This window comes from Mus caroli, chromosome 10 (genome assembly GCF_900094665.2).
Source record: "Mus caroli chromosome 10, CAROLI_EIJ_v1.1, whole genome shotgun sequence".
Lineage (NCBI taxonomy): Eukaryota > Metazoa > Chordata > Mammalia > Rodentia > Muridae > Mus > Mus caroli.
In genome coordinates, this window is record NC_034579.1 from 78,786,547 (window position 1) to 78,804,980 (window position 18,434).

General features: G+C 44.5%; 1 protein-coding gene across 6 annotated transcripts in view; it reads left to right on the top strand.

The window, feature by feature from the left end:
* The window catches only part of Ric8b (RIC8 guanine nucleotide exchange factor B), a 100,608-nt gene extending 85,313 nt beyond the window's left edge, over positions 1-15,295 (top strand). For 2 of the 6 annotated variants that reach the window (XM_021173650.1, XM_021173651.1), the window contains one exon: positions 12,022-15,295. In XM_021173650.1, the coding sequence (XP_021029309.1) occupies positions 12,022-12,133 (112 nt within the window). In that variant the 3' untranslated portion in view covers positions 12,134-15,295. Of the gene's footprint in view, positions 1-1,781; positions 1,866-5,618; positions 5,758-6,411; positions 6,588-12,021 lie in introns of all 6 variants that reach the window. The other 4 variants (XR_003837770.1, XR_003837771.1, XR_003837772.1 and 1 more) reach the window with 4 other exon arrangements.
* Positions 15,296-18,434: the final 3,139 nt, after the last annotated feature.

Consider the following 18,434-nt stretch of genomic DNA (forward strand, 5'->3'; position numbering starts at 1 on the left):
GCCGTGCTTGCCCTGTTCAGAAGACATTCTCCTTAACATTGTATACAACAAGTTCTTTCCCAGGAGGAATTAATAAGCAGTCATAGAGACTGTTACTTGAACAGATTTATATTAAGCAGAATAGCAAGCTATGTGAATATTTAAAGATAAAATCTGGTAGCTGGGGAAAGAGTTCAGTGTTAAAGTACAGGCCCTGGGTTCTGAGCACACTGGTGTCTTAGCACACTATATCATTCACATAGTATAAATTTCTTTTTATGACAAATAGGAATTGCTAACAGCTATCATGGATGCTGTATTGGTGACCTATTTTAACCTGCATGAAAATACCCAAGCACAAAACACAGAAAATGAGGAACAAACTGCCCAAGATGATGCAACATAATCTAGGTACTTAGCGTATTCATTGCGCCATCACCAGTTTCAGGAGGTGCCCTGTTAACTCACATAAGACTGAGAGGCCCTTCTCTTTTTAATCTCAGACAAATCTACACATTTTATACATATTTTAGAAGCTACCAATAAGTAAACACTTAAACACCAATGCTGAAATGCCCAAGTTGCACCTGACTTCTCCTGTCTCAGGGAAGATGAGTTCATTGACTAAGAAGCTCCCAGCTGAAGATGGTACTGATGTTCGCATGCATAAACAGAGCTAGTGTGTCTTATGTTGGCTTTGATGGTTCCTATTTTGCTGTTAAAAAGTTGAAGTGAAAGTGAACTTGAAGACATTCCTAAGTCGTGTTGACGTTTTGCATGCTGTGTGGTGGGTTTTACGCTGTCTGCCTGCCTGTGTGTGCTTGCTAACATTTGGTCTCACTAATGACAGTGACAGCTGTGGGAAGGTCAGCAGTAGGCATTCCAGAGAAAGTGTGCAAAGAACAAAGCCATTCACCATGCGTCTTACATGTTCCCTGTGCTGTATTAGTCATTAGTCTCAAGCTTCATTTCTCTTTTCACTTTTTCTTATTTTTGATAAAATAAGAAAAAATAAGATGCCATACAACCAAGCAGACTTTAAGTTCAGTACTGTACAAGGAACATTTACTAAGCAGCTCCCACATGCAGGACACTGAGCTAGGAGGGCAAGGGAGATTTGAAGGTGAGTGAGACAGTTTCTAGCTTTGGAAAGCTAATACTGTAGTGGGAGAAATGGCTGTACAGTTTATTCCAGAATACAAAGTAGCAATGGTGACAATCAGGGTCGGTGCTGAACTGTGTGCCCCAGGAAAAGGAGCAGTTCATTCTGTCTGGAAGGTTCAGAGAGTCTTCCCAGGGGAAGGAAGTGACTTGTGGACTGCTCGTCACGTTGAAGATGTCACTCTAGAGAGAAATGGAAATGACCATTTACTGTAGGAAGAGAGACTTCATCCTTTTAAGTTTTTGGACTTCATATACTGCGTCTTTCTTCTAAGAGCTCAAGCAGTGTATTAAACCTCACTGACCAATGTGAAATTCAAAGACCACAGAAATGCCCAGAACATGTCCAAGCTGATAGCTGCTGAAAATCCATTTTCTCTGGTGGTTTACAAAGCTGTCGCTGATGCGCTCTCTCCAGCTCCATGCTAAAACGAGGCTAGGAACTTCATTGTCCAGAACTCGAGGCCTTTGCTCTGTCCACTGCGTTACTATGTCTGTCTGTCAGAATGTTTGCCAGAACACTTCTTAGTCATCCTCTCAGCAGTCTCCTGCACTGTCGAGGAAGGGCATGTGAGTAGAGGATGGATTGGAATGGCGTGGCCAAGGCATGGACACTAGACACTTCCTCTTTTCGTCCATAGGAGAGCAGATGTGAAGGACCTGCACCAGGATGGTGGTTAGCAACAGTGGCCCGTGCCAAAGCACTTACCAAAGTGATGACTAAGGTTGGTCATGCCAAGTCCTATTCCTGAGCCTGTGTAGGGTTTAGATGTGACAAAAGTATAAAATTACTACTGTGAAACTTGAGGTCACATTTCCATCTTGCTTTCATGTAGACACGCCACTTCCATAAGGGACTCGTGCCCTCTGTATCTTTATGTAAGCTACACTTGGGAAGGTGGTGAGGAGGTTAGCTGTCAGAAGACATCATACTGGATGTGGATTGACTAAGTAGCATTCTCAGTGAGTCTTGATTTGTTTAACATAAAGACCGTGTCTTTGTTAGATGTTTCTATTCCTCGTGTGGAGATGACAGTGCACCTGGAGGTTCTCAAAGCTAGGAAACCATGGAATCCTGTAACCGCTATCCTATCCTATAGAGCTGGTTCAGTGCCTTGTGTCCTATGCTTCCCAAGTGTGTGAGGATGAAAATGAAAATGGCTGACCCCAGATTGGAAGATCGGGGGTTTTTTGTTTGGTTGGTTTGGTTTGGTTTGGTTTGGTTTGGTTTTATTTTCTCTATAGAATAACCTGCAGGATTCACAGCTTTGAAGTGTAGTTGTCATTTCCATTTCTTGGCCAAACTTCATCAAAGTAGAGGCTTTAAAGGAATACCATAAAGAAATGTGGGCCAGGGATAACTAACTGAAGTAAGCGGTATGAATTTCTTTAATCTAAAATAAGTATGATATTTAGCAGTCAAGGTTACAGAAGGTATAAAGTTACAGAAAACATCATTTGACATAACATGCCTGCCTCTCCACCTCCTCTCTCCTTCTCAAACTTTGAAAGCAAAAATAAACCCCTGCACTCAAGCAGGGGACTAGAGTGGTGACTGCAGGTACCCAGTGACAGCACACTCACACTGGAACAATACCATCAGCCATGCTGACCAAGGGCAAGGACTTCTTAATTACAGTTGTTTCTACTCCTCCTGTCCCTTTATTTCCTTAGTTGACACCAGACTACTCTCATTCTAGAGCTGTTTAATGAGACACTTGTCCATTTGCTTATCCAGCAAATCTGTGCTTTAAGTTGTATATCAGTAAGTAAACAATGCCTGTTCTGCCAGCACTTTTCTCATCCACGCCCTGGCCTCTAACTGTGCCTCCCACTGCCGCCATGCTGATGTGTGGGACCTGGCTTTCTCAGTGCTGGCATCAAATATGGGATAGTACTCTTGAATCAAGAGATTACTTTTTTAACTCAAAAACGGTTATGATTGATTTACATCTAGAAAGTAAGAGACACGTGATTTTTTTTCAGTGTACATAAATCCTTTTGCTCATCTTACAAGCATAGCAAAACCTATAATTGCACATGCCTTTGAAGAGTTAGTCTAGAATATACTTTTTGGGTGCATTTCAGAAATACAACCCACCTTTTTTAAGCATTGTAAGACCTGCTGTAGGCACCAAAGATCTTAAGGTTCAAAAATCTTAATCTTAAGACAGCAGCTCCTTTGGGTGTGCACTGTCCGTTGTGAGAACTGCTGGTCCATGGCTCCTGAGTGCTTGAAGTGTGCTTAATCCAAATCAGGACGTCCTCTAAAGAGAAATGGAGACTAGGACGCATCTTATGTGCAGATTATGAATTTAAAAGACCGATTTACATACTGAATTAAACTGAAGTCAATTTTACCTTAATTTTCCTTTCCTTAGTTGGACATTGACTATGCAGCTTACATGGCGGCTTGCCTCATATTTCTGACATAGAGTGCTGTTCTCCATCATTAAGGTTCCATGAAAACTCTGCTAAGGGAGCAGCTTGGTGCTTTATATACTGGCGCACCCATACGGGAACAAGAGGGGATTATTTCTGAGAAACCTGATTCTGTGCATCTTTAGGTTATAGGGAACTATCTCAGTGGCCAGACACCTAAGTAGGATGTCATGTACCCTTTGTATTCGCTACTGAAAGGCACTGAGTGCTTGGTTAAAGCACAAGTTGAAATGGCATTTGACAACTAGCAAAAGGGGATAAAAATACTGTCTGTCCTCAGTCACCTTTCTCCTCTGATTGGGAGCATGTATCAGAGCAGGTGTCCACGCTGCTCAGCTCGATGTGCACACTGCCTCCCTCCGTAATCCTGTTAACTTGGACAGCAGAGTAAAAGAGTTTTCTAAGGATGTTACCAAGAAGTAATAAAGATTGCCATTACTTAGGCTAGAACTAAATGTGTTCTTTCTCCACGCTCCTTAACCTCATCCTCTAACATGTCCTTAACTGTGCTATCTAATCAGACCATAGCAGAATTTTAGAAGCTTTGCATGCTCTCTTCTAACAGAAATGAGAATAATAAAAAGCTAACTCAGTGCTTCAAAATGTAAAAAGATGCTTGCATATGTGTACCCTGTCGATCATTCAGACAATCTTTCAGCTAAATAGGGTGGGGGCATGTTATTAAGGAGTGAGCCGTCAGAGCTTAAGTGTCTGCCTTAAGAGCACCCTCTGGAACACACTATTTTGAAAAGTTACCAAAAACTCTGAGCAGTTTGTCAGTCTGATTATTTTTAAATGAGATGTAAGTTTTAAGTAAGTACAAAGCACTAAAGCCCAACAGTGAGCATGTTTACCTTGGCAGACTGCAGATCAGAGTGTGGAGATCCAGCCCACACTCCTCTGTTTCCGTTTCCATACCAAGAATCGGCTCATAGTTAAGTAACTGCTCGATGAGGAGACAGTAAAAGTTCTACCATCCTTCATTATAGCTGGGTTTTGTCATTGTTTTTCAAAGAATTAATGTGGTAACTTAACAAATTCTTACATGTCATCACACTGCTAAATCTTAACTTTAAAATGGCTTCTCTGGGAGAAGTTTTAGACCATTCCCAATCCCATTATAAAATGGAAGGGCATGGTAGTATGAGCAGTACCCATGACCTTTTATCTTGCTCATTACACAGCTCATTTTACTTTCCCCATGGTGCCCTGTCCTAGACCGCAATGGTGAGGGCTGAGTGGAAGATCTCAGAATTATTTATTTAGATGCAGTTGGAGGACCTTTCATTTGCTGTGGAAAAGCCACCATTTGCATTATTTCTCCTCAGTAGATGCCCTGGTAAATGATTAACCAGTTTAACCAGTTGTACTAGTAAGCCATTCGATGAAGAGTGAAAAAGCAGTGTCCACACCAAAGGCCACCACACTCCCAGGATCCAACATAGTTACGTGACTCCTGTACTAAGAGTGATTACCAGCAGTGAGAAAGAACCCAGTGCACTTTAGAGGCTTGTGACTCCTCACTGCAGAGCCACACCCTCTGGGCTATCAGGGGATCTATCCCCATAGGCATTTTATGTTCATTAAAATACTTCATTTATATACTAATGTCTCATCCCATGTTCCAAAGGTGAAAAAGAATTAAATATGAAATGGCTAATTTAACATGTCAGGGCTCTTTTTCCAGGCCAACCTCACATTAAGAACAGGAATCCCAGTGCCAAAGTAATGGCTCCCAATTATCCTGTCTCAGGTTTTGTTATACATTGAACAGAAGTCAACAAAACAAGAATGTAGCAGAACATGACTAAATAGCAGCACCCTCATTAAAACAAGAATTAATCAGGGTGATTAAAGGAGGCAGTGCTTCATAGGTTTCCCCTTTTTCTTCTTTTCTAATCATAGAACAAAATATGTTACACAAAAGGATCGGAACTATTATGTAGTACTCAATTAGAGGGAGGTGAATAGGTCTCTAACATGCTGTTTTATCAAAAGAGCAGACTGGTGTTTGCATGATTGTTGTTTCATTACAGACCCTGTCATTAATTCCATGTGTCAATACTGCCCTGTAGTACACAGAGCAGACAAGAAAGAAGAGCCCTTGAAAACAAGGGAATGATTTTTGAGTCGTTATCAAGCTAAGTGGCAAGCGGGAAGCTGAAACTCGTATAGGTAAATTCGAAGGGACTCTTGGGAGATGTGCAAGTGGGAAACAAGGATGTGTTTTTACCGACTGCGTGATTGTGCCCTGCTTTCACAAGTACACTTGAATGGAATGCTTTGTTTATCCTGCACAGCACATGTACTGTGGGCAAGAGTATTCTCTGGCTTCCAGGTCAAGTCAGGTGTTACACATACACATCTGACCTAGTCCCCATTGTGCAGTTGGGCATGTTACTGTCTGAGCCCTGATACTGACAGTCCCTGCTGGGGGAGTCACATAGGAACTTGAAGCCCTAAAACAGTGGGACCATCTCTACAGTTCCAAGGAGCTATCACAGAGTATCACACCGACAGGAAGATGTTAAAATATATCTGGGAAAAATATTATACACAACAGATAATTTTAAGTATATTTAAATTCTGTAAGCTCCCACCCCTAGATTTAAGAATCTTTTGTTTTTCTTTTTATTATTATTAATTATTATTATTACTATTATTATTATTTTGGTCTCCATTGGCAGTCCCAAGGGTTAGGCTGGGGCAAAATAGGGTTTCTTTTCTTGGACGTGCTTTATCTGTGTCCTCTTGCCTGGCCACACCCTTATAGACTATGATTCCTTATCGTTTAGTAAGATCAAATTTCTAAATGATGTTTCGTTCCAGTTGAACATTCTTGGAGGCTTATCTCTTCCCTGGCCAGATGCCTGATCAGATGAGAAGCCCGCCATGATACTGTCACAGTGCCTAGAATGGGCTCTTTATCCAGTAGACATCACTGTACTTTTTGGTGATAACGGGGGCAGTCTTAACTGTGTTAAGGCCTGTATATAGCATTGAAGGTAAGTATGAAGCAGTTGTTGCTATGTGAATATCTTAATCCTGATACACATTTCAAACAAGATGTTTATTGGATACCCAGCCATCAATTTTAGAGAGAATCATCATAAATTTAGGGCCAGTGGTAACTCTTCATAAAAAGACTCAGCAAAGGGCATGATGCCATCTGGATCCTGTGTGTGGTACTTGCCATTGCTTTAGTAATCATTTAATCACCTGCTGGCAGATGGCAGAAAAGGTTTGTGGTCATGCTGTATGTCATTGACAGGCAGGTGCTGCATTGACCGTTAGGTTTAGAATATCTTGACTAGGATAGTGATTTTGAGTGTCTTAAAAACCCCAGTAGCTTTTTAAGTGATTCAAAATTATTAGTAGCCTGATACTTATTCTTAACATTAGTATAGAGTATTGGGGATCATCTTGTCCACCCCCTCCCTCATTTTGTAGCTCAGAGGCAAATGGCTTGCCCAAGGACTTGTAACAAACTAATAGAAAAAGTGAAGCTAGAATCTAGAACTCCTAATGTCTCAGGCATAAGAAGCTGAGTCTGTACCAAAAGGTGGTTGACTTAAGCTGGGCCATCAGCATCATCTGATGACGGTGACTCATCATCAAAGCTGGATAGCCTAGGGAATGCTTCTTGACACACAGTCCTCTGCCATTCTCCATTTAGGCCACAGCCGTGCACTCTGCCCTTTTGGCAAACATTTACCAAGCACCCACTGTGTGCTCTGTCCTAGATGGAAATCACAGCCTGAGAAGACATGGCTCTCTGCCCTTGAGATGAGCACAGTCTTGCAGAGAGCAGTATATCCTTGGGGAGCATTCCCTGGATTTCCTATGGATCAGTGATTTCCTTCTTCTGTAACATGATCTCCTGTGGATTAATAATCCTTTCTTGATTATAGCAGGCTTTCCTAGAGATCAGTAATCCTTTCCTGAATCTATACATCTTGATGATGAAAACCAATCTGCTCTCAGGTTTAGCCAGTCTTGTTCATGGCTTAGCCGTGAGGAGCCTCCAGATACCTGACTTCTGTAAGAAGGCCAGCTAAATGCAGTTCACATACTTAACTGAGGCTCTGCTCTCTACGGCACCGTGCTAGAACACAGAGGACACTAAAACTAAAGCACAGAACATATTTTCCTTAGTATGTCAGAGCAGTGTCATTTGTAGATATCAAAGTTTTTAATAGTGCTTATTTTTAATGAACATTCTTAAATATGGAAGGTGGCTCTTGAAATAGGAGACAGTGATCCCCTGGACTCGGTGCAGCTCGTCAGCCTTAGCGCCCACCTGGGATCTAGCCCTCCATGCCTCGCAGCACTTTTGAGCTTTCTTTTTCCTTTTCCTCAGCTGAGCCAACCTGCTTGCCAGTCCTGCACATAACTAACTCTTGCTTTTGTGCCTCTGCCTGACTAATCCTGCCTCTGGGATGTCTCTCCCACTATAACACCGTGTCTTTTCACTGCCATTAATTACAGTGTGTCCCCGAGTCTGCCTCCTGCAAGGAGCCTGTAGCAATGTCTTTTCCTCCTGTGTCCCTTCTGCTTGTGCATTGCCATACAATGGTGAGGGAGCATTGCTGTGGTGTTGATAAATAGGTTCTGACCCTCTGTCCATAGCTTACTGACATGGACACAAACAGCTGACAATGAAATGACAGATAACCAGAGCGTGCACTAAGCTGTCAGCAGTGAGTCTCCAGTAGTGACTCAGCCAGAGTCCTGGATAGAGAAGAACAGAGAATTAGTCGGAGAGTATGAGAAGCAACCCAGGGTTGGTCACAAGCTAGCATATGATCCATTCCTGCTCCCCCACAGGACAAGACATCTCCTTGAACAAATGGCATATACAGGTGGGCTGTAAGGCTCAGGAAGGAAGGGTACTGCTTGTCGATCATCTTAAGCTTGTTGATCTGCTGTTCTGTAATTCTTTCAGTATTGTTTTGTGTGTGTGTGTGTGTGTGTGTGTGTGTGTGTGTGTGTGTGTTCCAAACTGTTGACTGAAGCTGCTTGAGGACAGGGACCATTACCTCCCCTCCCCCCCCCCCACCAGTCAATCAGGAAGGGGGAGCTTTCTGTAAACTCGGTAAGGAACAAGAATATTCCCAGGCGCTCCACACACTGTGTAGTCTATAGTCTGTGCTTTCATGACCACTTAATGAGCATTCCTGATCCAGTGTTATAGAAGATAAAATCAGAATTTAGAGTTTCCAGTTAATGTGCTGTAGTTCTAGCATTGGAACCCAGGTCTGGCTTCCAGACCTCTCTGTGCCTTTCACTCCCCCACAGTAAACACTTGAGTCCTCTACACTTACAGGGCCCTTAGATCTATACAGTTGCAGTTGTTACTGCTGGGCTGGGACTTCTTACGTCATCACTGGGAAGTAGGCAGAGCTAGTATTATCATGACCCCCATTTCACAGATAGGGAAAGTAAGACTCAGAGACATGCCCAAGATCACACAGCTGGTAAGTGGAGGAATCTGGACTTCAGACTTCCTAACTTACAATCTGTTTACTCTCCACACAACATCACTTTGCTGTCTGAATTTATTTGCATGAATGCATGACTCTGGCCAAGTTTCACTGATGCTCTTCTTACAGAAATGTCAGTAGACACAAGCATTGCCCAGAGCTGTGTGGGAAAGGAAATAACCCATGCCTTCTGAGGAGCTTCCATTTTAATGGAGGGTGACATAGGGTGTCTACCAAAATGCTTGGGAATAGTTCATATGTGAGAATTTAAAGATGGGTGACCTTTGTTCTATAAATTAACTCTTGTAATTTGATCATGAAACTGACTGTGTGAGTAATTGTTCCCAATTATAGAGTTGGACTAAAGGGTAGTAGTAAAGACAACAAACTGATTTGGAAGATCTCTTCCTGGGATTGCAAGAAGGTAGCTGAGTAGCTCACACTGGTCGTTAGCCCCAGTGTTGACTGTTCCTGTTACTGTAGAGGTAAAATTGGTGGTAGTGCTGGCAGGGATGCTGTGTCTTTGCTAGGCCCTGCCTCTCTGGTGCTTCTCCTCACCATCCAGCCCTCCCATACCTCACAGCCTGCAGTTACCAACACCTTTAAACCAGGCCATTGGGTGGGTTAAGTTCTGGGTTTCAGTTTGGTTGGCTTGGGTTTGGGTTTGGGTTTTTGACCTTTTGAGCCAGGCTCCTGTTTTTACAGAAGTGCACCACCACTTGTAACCTTTAGACCTAGAGTCTTCTTATCCTTCAGTGTGCCGTTTCCAGCAAGTTGTCCCCGTGCTTTGCATCAGTTATCATATTCAGTATCACAAAGTTCCGCATCACAGGCAGAACTAGAAAATACGAACTCTTAAGTTGTGCCTGGGCTAGAGAATTGCTGATGGCTCTCCACTGGCATTTCTATATGCTTGCCACAAAGGCAGCTGACATTCTTTGTGTCCTGGAAAATAGTACAGTTTCCTGTGTCTGGCTCTGTAGGTAGTGCTGTGTCCTTAATATCCACCCTGGAGCCATAAGAATGCTCTCCTACTCACCTTCTCCAGGCCCTTCCACACCTGCCTTTCCCCTGCCTCGGCAATAGTCCATCTTTCACTCCTTTTCCATACACCATTACAGTGACCTCCTAATGCCTTACCTGCCTGCCACCGCTCCAGTGACTCTAGCACACCACTTGAAGAGGGTGTGAACCAGTAGACATTGTACAGGGTAGATGCTAAGCTCCTTACTTTCAAGTTACCCTTTACCTCTTGCCCCTCACTTCTTCCCTAAACACTGGTCCCTTGTCCAGCCTCACAAGAACAGAGCAGAAAAGGTGAGCTAACACAGTCACACAAGATGATGGGACCTGGCGCAGTCTCCTTTGCCTGGCACAGGCTCTCTTGTCTGTGGTGCCTTCTCTGCCTTCCCCCAGGGAATGTGGCCCTGCTTCCTCTCAGGAGCCACGGGGTTCCATTTGCAGTTGTTTCAGGATCTTTCAGCCATTCATCAGGGCAGCATCTGCCCTGTCCTTCCTCTTCTGCCCAGCAGGTGGCATTTCCTTTCACGTAGGTGCTGAGCAGTGGGCTCAGCTGCCTTCCATGCACTCAGAGCAGTCAGCTGACATGAGACTTACCGCAGACAACGCTGGACTGGGATTTGGGAGACCTGTCCCAGGCCCAGCTCCATCACTGAGTGGCCTTGGGTAAGTCACTCTGCCTCCTTTTAAAGAGGGGAGTTGGACTAAATGATCTCTGAGGCGCCCTCTAACTTAAAGCTGAATGACTCTGCTCCTGTTGCCTACATATAACATGCAGGAGCCTCAGTTTAGCTAGCCAGGCAGCCATCCACATTTCCCAAACAGACGCTGGCCTCAGAAGTTATCCTCTGATGCTAGCCAGAGCTGCTTGCTTAGGCTCCTGTTGCTTTAACCCCATCACTGAACTGAACTCACCTCCCCAGGTTTTGCTGGGCTAACACAGTGGTATGGCTGCCCTTTCCCAGGAGGGAAGCCTTCTTTGTGTTGCCTAAAAAGAGAGTTGAAAGAGGGGAGTAAGTGCCATGTTCCCCTCACCCCACAGCCACCGACATTACAGCTGCTGCGTCATGTTCTCGGGCAGTGATGCCCATTTCCATGAGAAATGAGTGTTAAGCGGCTCCTGAGCCTTTGACAGTCCTCAAGTGTACTTCGAGCCTATTGGGAGTGGAAGGATTGGTGCTAGCAACTCAATAGGTACATTCGTCACAATCTCCACGTAATAAGTAAGGCCTATGAAAAGATTCAATAAGTCTTTCCTGGTGCTTTTTGATTGGCTTAATCAATAATTAATCATCTTAGATGAGGCTGTAACTTGTGGAGTGGATACAATTGGATTAGGTGAAGAGAGACAGTTGGGGTGCTTTGAAGAGATTAAAATGGCTGTCAATCCCATAATTAAACTGCCACAAACAAAAGCAATGGTGTTTTAAACAAAGAGAAAGAGAGAGGGGGGAAGGAGAACTTGGGGAAACCCGACTGGTTTGAAGTGAACCAACAAGTGTTTGTGAATCGGAGATGATGGCAGCGACCCAAGCCTGACCAACTGATTCCGCTAAGTGAAACGTGCCTTTAGTTCTGAGATGAGCAGGTGAACCGCTGGAGCGTCAGCCTCTCTAAGACAAAACAGATCCACAAGAGGAGAATAAAGTTAATTATTCAAACCCAGAGAGACCTGCTCCTTGTCCTGAGCGCATTTGGGCCTTGACTTCTCCTCCTTTAATTGGCTTAGGTTTGGCTTGTGTGAATGAAGCCTTTCATGTCCCTCTTTCTCCATGCCCCTTTCATCTTTCTATTACAAATACACAGAGAGCTCAAGAGAAAATACTTTGGTTTTTAAAGACTTCTCTTTTTAAAAGGCTGTGGATTTGGATGGGGGAGGGGGTGTGTGTGATGTTGGTGAATACTTTTTTTTTCTCTTTCTTTTATCTCTTTCTAGAGAGGAGTTGCTTAAACCAATGGGACTAAAACCTGACGGGACAATAACGCCTTTGGAGGAAGCACTCAGCCAGTATTCTGTCATCGAAGAGACCAGCTCGGACACAGACTGAAAGCATCGTCACCTGCTCCACTCTCAATATGGCTTTTATCAGCATCTTTTCTCTGTAGCTCCAGGGGAATCTTTTTCTCTAAAACGTTTATGCCCTCGCTTTGGCTAGAAACACATTAACTGGTTTACTCATTGGGAATCCAGCATATTTAAGAGGTAATCCTGTGTTTTCTGCAACATTGAGGCATTCATACAGAGCTGCAGTTAGGCAGAGTTGCGAGGCTAGAAGCAGAAGCAGACATCCCATTGCACCAGGACAGAGTACGGGACTTCACTCGGCAAGCAGCCCCGGTCAAATCTGGCAGTCTTGTTGCCGATAATCCTAGCCGAAGATTCAGCGTGTCCTTCCACCCACCCATGTAAACTGCCCCTTCTGAGTCTCTCCAGCAACCTGGGGCCCATGAGGGCCCAAGGAGCTGATAAATAAGGGCTGAGGCAAGTGACTCCTTAGATCAGCACTGACTGAACGAAAGCCAGGCAGCTGCTCTGTAAGCCTAGCCCTACCCTTCATTTCAGTTTTATACAAATGTGGAAACACACACACGCGCACACATACACACACACACACAGCCCCAGACTTACAAACCTATTACACTCTAAAAGTTTGTCATTTAGCTAAAACTTGAGATTACATTTCTTCCTGGAAGGAGTTAGAAGTAACGGTTTAGTTCAGGCAGCTACACGTGCCTATTTATCCCTCGTTCCTGAACACTACTAGTACCGTAGGGCTGGATCTGTACCGTTGCGTCCACAGTGTGCATTCTGAGGTATCACTCAGGGTGCCAAGTACACACTCATCCTCCAGGCAACAGAGAGGATGGGGCTCCCCGAGTAGTGGGAGTTCTTTTGTGGCCTGTGCTGGGGGTAGGGAGCCAACAGCACCCATTTGTACATAAAGGTCATTCGTATGTCACATGTTTTAAACTGGGGTCTCTGTGTGTATTTGTGTGTGTGTTCTACCTTTCTACCATATGTGATCAGTTTAATGGTAACTTTATTTATTTAAAAACAAAGAAACACAAATAGTTACTATTAAACTGATTAAGGCTGTTTATTTTTACTCCTAGAAATGGTCATATGAAGTAGATGTGCAATCATGTAGACAGCAGGCCAAGGTGATCAGTGGCTAAAGTTGAAAAGGGGTTGGTTTCTTTCATATATGTATGTGTGTGTAGATGCACATACATAGATATATGCACACATAGATTATGTGCTTGACCACTGCCTTTTAAAACTTTAAATTAAATAAAACATTGGGGATGATTCAATTTAGCCATCTGTGTGTGTGTTTCTTTATGGATACGTGGGCTAAGGAGACTATTGCACAGTTTATGTTTTAAAGTCTCTCTCCGCCTGCTCCCTCACCTGTCATTGTGCAGCCTCTTTCCAGGACAGAGTGTCCATAGATAGCATTGGTGAGAATGTGTTTAGCCTCAATGGTCCCTGGCCTTTGAGCTGCCAGAGAGATGCCAGGAAGTTCTTAAAATTTACTCTGAAGGAAACCCTTAAAGAGTAGTCACCATCACTAAGATTTATGTTCACTTCAAACATGTTTGGACACTTGGACTTTGAGCCCCCACCCCACACAAAGGCAGAGAAGGTGAGTGTATTTAAAGCAGGCACCCTGAAAACAGTAGAAGGCATCAGCCGGGAATGGGGAGCCTTCAGTGCCCAGATTCAAATGGGGGGTCAGTGTACACACCAAGGTGAGCAAGAAGAAACACCATCCAAGGCTCAGCAAGTAGTGTGTGTGACAGCGTGGCCAGAGACATGCTTTCCTTATAGTGGCCCTGAGCGGCTCTAAAAGAATCAATCAAGAGACTCGTAAGACAACTCGGGAGTGTCCGGACATTAAGGACTCTCCTCCGTAACCATTGTTTTAGCCAATGGCACCACCCAATAAGATTTTCGTTTTATTCTGCTGTTCATAATTTTAGTTAAGTGAAAAAAAAATCCAGAGGAGAAGGAACTTAGTTATTTTGTTGCTTCATTCAACAAGTTCATTTCGAAAGTATTTTTATAATCTCTAGTCAGATAGCTTTTCCATGAGCATCAGCCTATGAAAGCATGCTGTGCCCGGTGAAATGCCACCTTGCCGCCTCTGCGCAAGTGCTTGCACAGTGCTGTAGCTGTGCTCCGATGCTTTCAACAAGTTCCTTTCACCACGCATCTCTTGCATCTAGGCACTTAATTTGTTTTTTTAAGGATTAATTCTTTAAAAGATGGAGTAGCTTCACCTTGCACACAGAGAGCTCTGAGCATCGAGCTTCATGTCTTCTTTGTAACCTCACCCCATCTACAAGAGCCTTTCCAGAGAGCTGCTTAACTTCCTAGACCCTCAGCAAGCCAGGGTCCAGCTGTGGCCTTGACACCTGCACCTTCCCTGTTGCATGCAGGACCACTAGCCAGAGGCTTTAAGACAGCAGACAGGCTGCGGAAGGTGGTCCTTCTCAGACCATTTTAAACAATAACTATTTGAGCAGCAGTCTCTGGTGTTCCCATCAGGGAGGTACCTGCATGAGAGGGAGAAGCTTGGTCAGTTAGCAGATTTTAGGTGAAGACCTGGACGCCCTTAGGTCAGAGAGCAACAGTGTGGGTCGGTCCTCCAGTGAGAGGGGTCAGCCAGTGACCACGGCCATTTACAGCCCTTTACATACACTGAACTTGGGAATGCACGCCCTAAAGCAAGGCATTGGAACTCCTTAGAGGAACAGTTTCCAGATGTCTGTGGCCGATTCGCATATCCAGTGGCTTTTAGTGGCAGTCAGGGCAAATGCTGTCCTTTCTCTATAAATGACACAGGCTGAATGAAGCTTTGCAAATGACTGGACAGTGCCCTGGCACATGAGTCTTGCTGCCCCCAGGACTAGGTATCAATCTACTTCAGCTTTCTTTGGCCCTACCTTGTCTATCAGAGTCATACATGCTTCTTGTAGAATGTTTAGAAAGTGCGGAAACAATAAAACTAGCTATTGACCCAGAGCCTTCCCACCCCTGAGAGCATCACTGTTCATGTTTGGTGTATTCCTTTCCTATATTTTTTCTATGCATATATAATTTATTTTACTACAAGATTGGGATCATGCTGTGTTTACAGATTTGTACCCTGCTTTCCTTAACATTGTGAGCATTTTCCCATACCAATAAATATTCTTCAAATGTTGATGGCTGTGACATTCCGTTACATGAAGTGTGGCAAACACTGCTGGTCACCGCAATGAGTATTACAACCTGTAACCCTGGCTTCCATCCATTAAAAAGATGTTGCCTTCTGTCTTTTGGGGAGGTGGCCTGGGCCTCTGCACAGTAAAGCCTCAGCAACTGGAATATCCTGGAGGAGCAAGCCCACCCAGCTGTGCAGCTCAGTTCTAGAAGCTACAGTATCGAGTCACGGCAGCAGGACTAAGTGCCCAGACAGTCTTGCAAGGTGAGTAGCAAGGGCTGAAACCGAAGCTCATAGGCCAAAGGCACACACTGTGTCTACACACAGGAGACAGTGGGCATGACAGGACAAGTATCCCATGCCTGGGATTGGACAGTGAGGAGCCATGTTTCTGGCAAGGACTAGATGTGACATAAAGTCTGCTGTGGGACAGACTGAACTGGAGACAGGAAAGACAACATGGAAAGCCATTGCCTCAGCATCTGAAGGGTAAGCATGGCCTGAGATAGAGCACGGCGGGAGGTGCAGACAAGGGTGAAGTCAAGAAACACTTGAAGCTGCAGTCAGCACAATCTAGTCTGAAGGCAAGAAAGCTCAGAAAGTGGAGGAAAGATCTCAAACTCTGGGTCCCATCCTACAGACTAATAAGTGGGCTGGGGGCAGGAGATGAGTAAATTCTTTCCAAGGAGAGAGAACAGTGTTTAAGAGCATTGAATGTTCTAGAGGATCCTAGTTCAAGTGCCAGTACCCACAGGGTAGCTCACAAACATCTACTACTTCAATTCCATGGAATCCAACAATCTCTTCTGGCCTCCACAGGTACACACATGGTACAGACAGACATGCAGGCAAAATATATGTATACAATAAAAGAATTATTTCCAGGATCTCTCAAAATCCTTAGGTCACTGGTCACTTCCAAATGATCAAGATACTTGTCTCACAAAGAGTGGAGACAGCACATCGTGGTCAGGAGCATATGGCACAGGAAACAGATTCAGCTTCTGGCTAGCAGAGAAAGGGGGCCTGGGGAGAATCCCAGAACCCTTTCAGGGGGACAGTCCCCACCTCCAAACATCTCCATTACTTCTCAGTAGTGCCAGGCTAAGGAATGACCCTTTCATATATGGTCCTTCAGGGGACTTTCCGGCAAAGATGACAGTCTCCAGCACTTCTGCTTTGCACTAACAGTGCCACGTGTGTGCGCAAGTACTGCATAGACACGTGCTGATGGGAGGGATAAGACACAAGTCTCCTGAGCCTGACTGTATTCATGGTATCCTTTTTGCCTGTTAGTATTTGCTGTCAACATATATAATACATAGCACTTGTGTGGTAAGGAGATGCTGAAATTTTCAGGTTCTAAAAATAAGCTTATAATTGAAGACTTAAAACTCTTGGTAACTGGGCTGGAGAGATGGCTCAGTGGTTAAGAGCACTGACTGTTCTTCCAAAGGTCCTGAGTTCAAATCCCAGCAACCACATGGTGGCTCACAACCATCTGTAATGAGATCTGATGCCCTCTTCTGGGGTGTCTGAAGACAGCTACAGTGTACTTACATATAATAAATAAATCTTTGGAAAAGAAAACTCTTGGTAACCAATATCAAAAGAATATCAAATTTTGCTTATCCAAAGAGCTTGGATGCATTAAAGAAAATGGGAATGCAGATGTGTTGATCTCGGTTCTGTTATGGGAGGGCTGGTTACAACGGAATTTATAAAAACTCTCTGATGTTGGCTATGCCAGGAGAATTTACACCAAGGGAAATGGCAAGCACCGCACACCAGGACTTTCTTGGCATCTGCAGCAATCACTGGCAGAGCCTGCCTATCTAGTGGAGATGTTAGGAGGTGGGGACTATTCCCTCCAGAGCCTTAGAAGGGTTTGAGGGTCAGAGATAGCAGGCAGATCTGAGAGGGACTTGTGGAGAGGGTTGACAGATCCCCCTCCCACCAGCCCCCAGCATGCGCATACCATGTGACTCCTGCTCTATGTGTTGCCAGGCCCCTGCAACGCAAGAGCTTCCCTAAGAAGGGGTTGCCTCAAAGGGTGCCAAATCTGAAACCAGCAGAGAAGACAGGGAATGGTCCTTTCTGAGAAAAACAAAAACAGGTAGATAGGTCACACTGCCTTTCTCCAGTCAGCTCTGAGAACCCTGGCAGCCAGCCCTTTTCTCTGGGGGAGAACTGGCCCACAGGGACCGGAAGAGACTGAAGACAGGAATCCTTCATTGAAATGACCACCAGCCACTCATTCATCAAGAGTTCACAGCTGCTGCAGGTGTCAAAGTAGTTGAAGTAAAGGCCTGGTCTTCTGTAGCTTTTCTGCTCCTGCAGAAATATCATGAATACAGTATACTGGTGAATGCACGCCTGCAGGGATAGTCCAAAGGAGGTAACATGGAGCAGGTGTAGAGATTGCATTGTCTTGAGGGAATGCTTCCCTCAAGGCTGTGTGAGCTGAGACCTGAAAGAAACCATGAAAACACATAAGGCCTAGTCCCTTCAGGGAGAGCGTACAGGAGGTGCATAGACCCTGTAGCAGGCAGTACCAGCCTGGCATGACCTTGGGACTGTGGGCGGCCAATTCGGCTGGAGCAGAGAGGGGCTAGCAACCCTTCCCTGGGTGCACTCCAGTCTTCATGCCTTCCATGTACAGATGTAGACTCAGCCACAGCCCACTCTGCAGTCTTCAGTACATCCATCCTAGCAGTCTTTTGGGAAAGATAACAGAGTTTCCTCCACACCAGGATTGAGAGTCAGATCATCCTGAAAGATCAAAGCACACGCCTCTTAGTGTTATTCCTTCCTACTGTTCCAGGAAAAAAAGAAGTCAGACATTAGAAGAGACATAGTGAGCCCACGTGGATGTTCACTGTCTCTTCGGTTTGAAGAGATAGTCAAGGGTCACTGGATTTTGAGGAAATCCCTCACATGAGCAAGAGACCCCAAAATAGAAAAAGCAGGGAGCTTTTTTCCTCCACAGATTTGTAACTAATTTTAACTATGGGCTTTGGCTCTGCTACCTAAAAAGGAAAGATCAAGTAAGAGATACCCAAAGGTAAGCCTAGGGCCAAATGAGCAATCAAGTTAAAAACAAAAAACAGAGAGCAGTGAGCATGGGAAGGGACTCCAT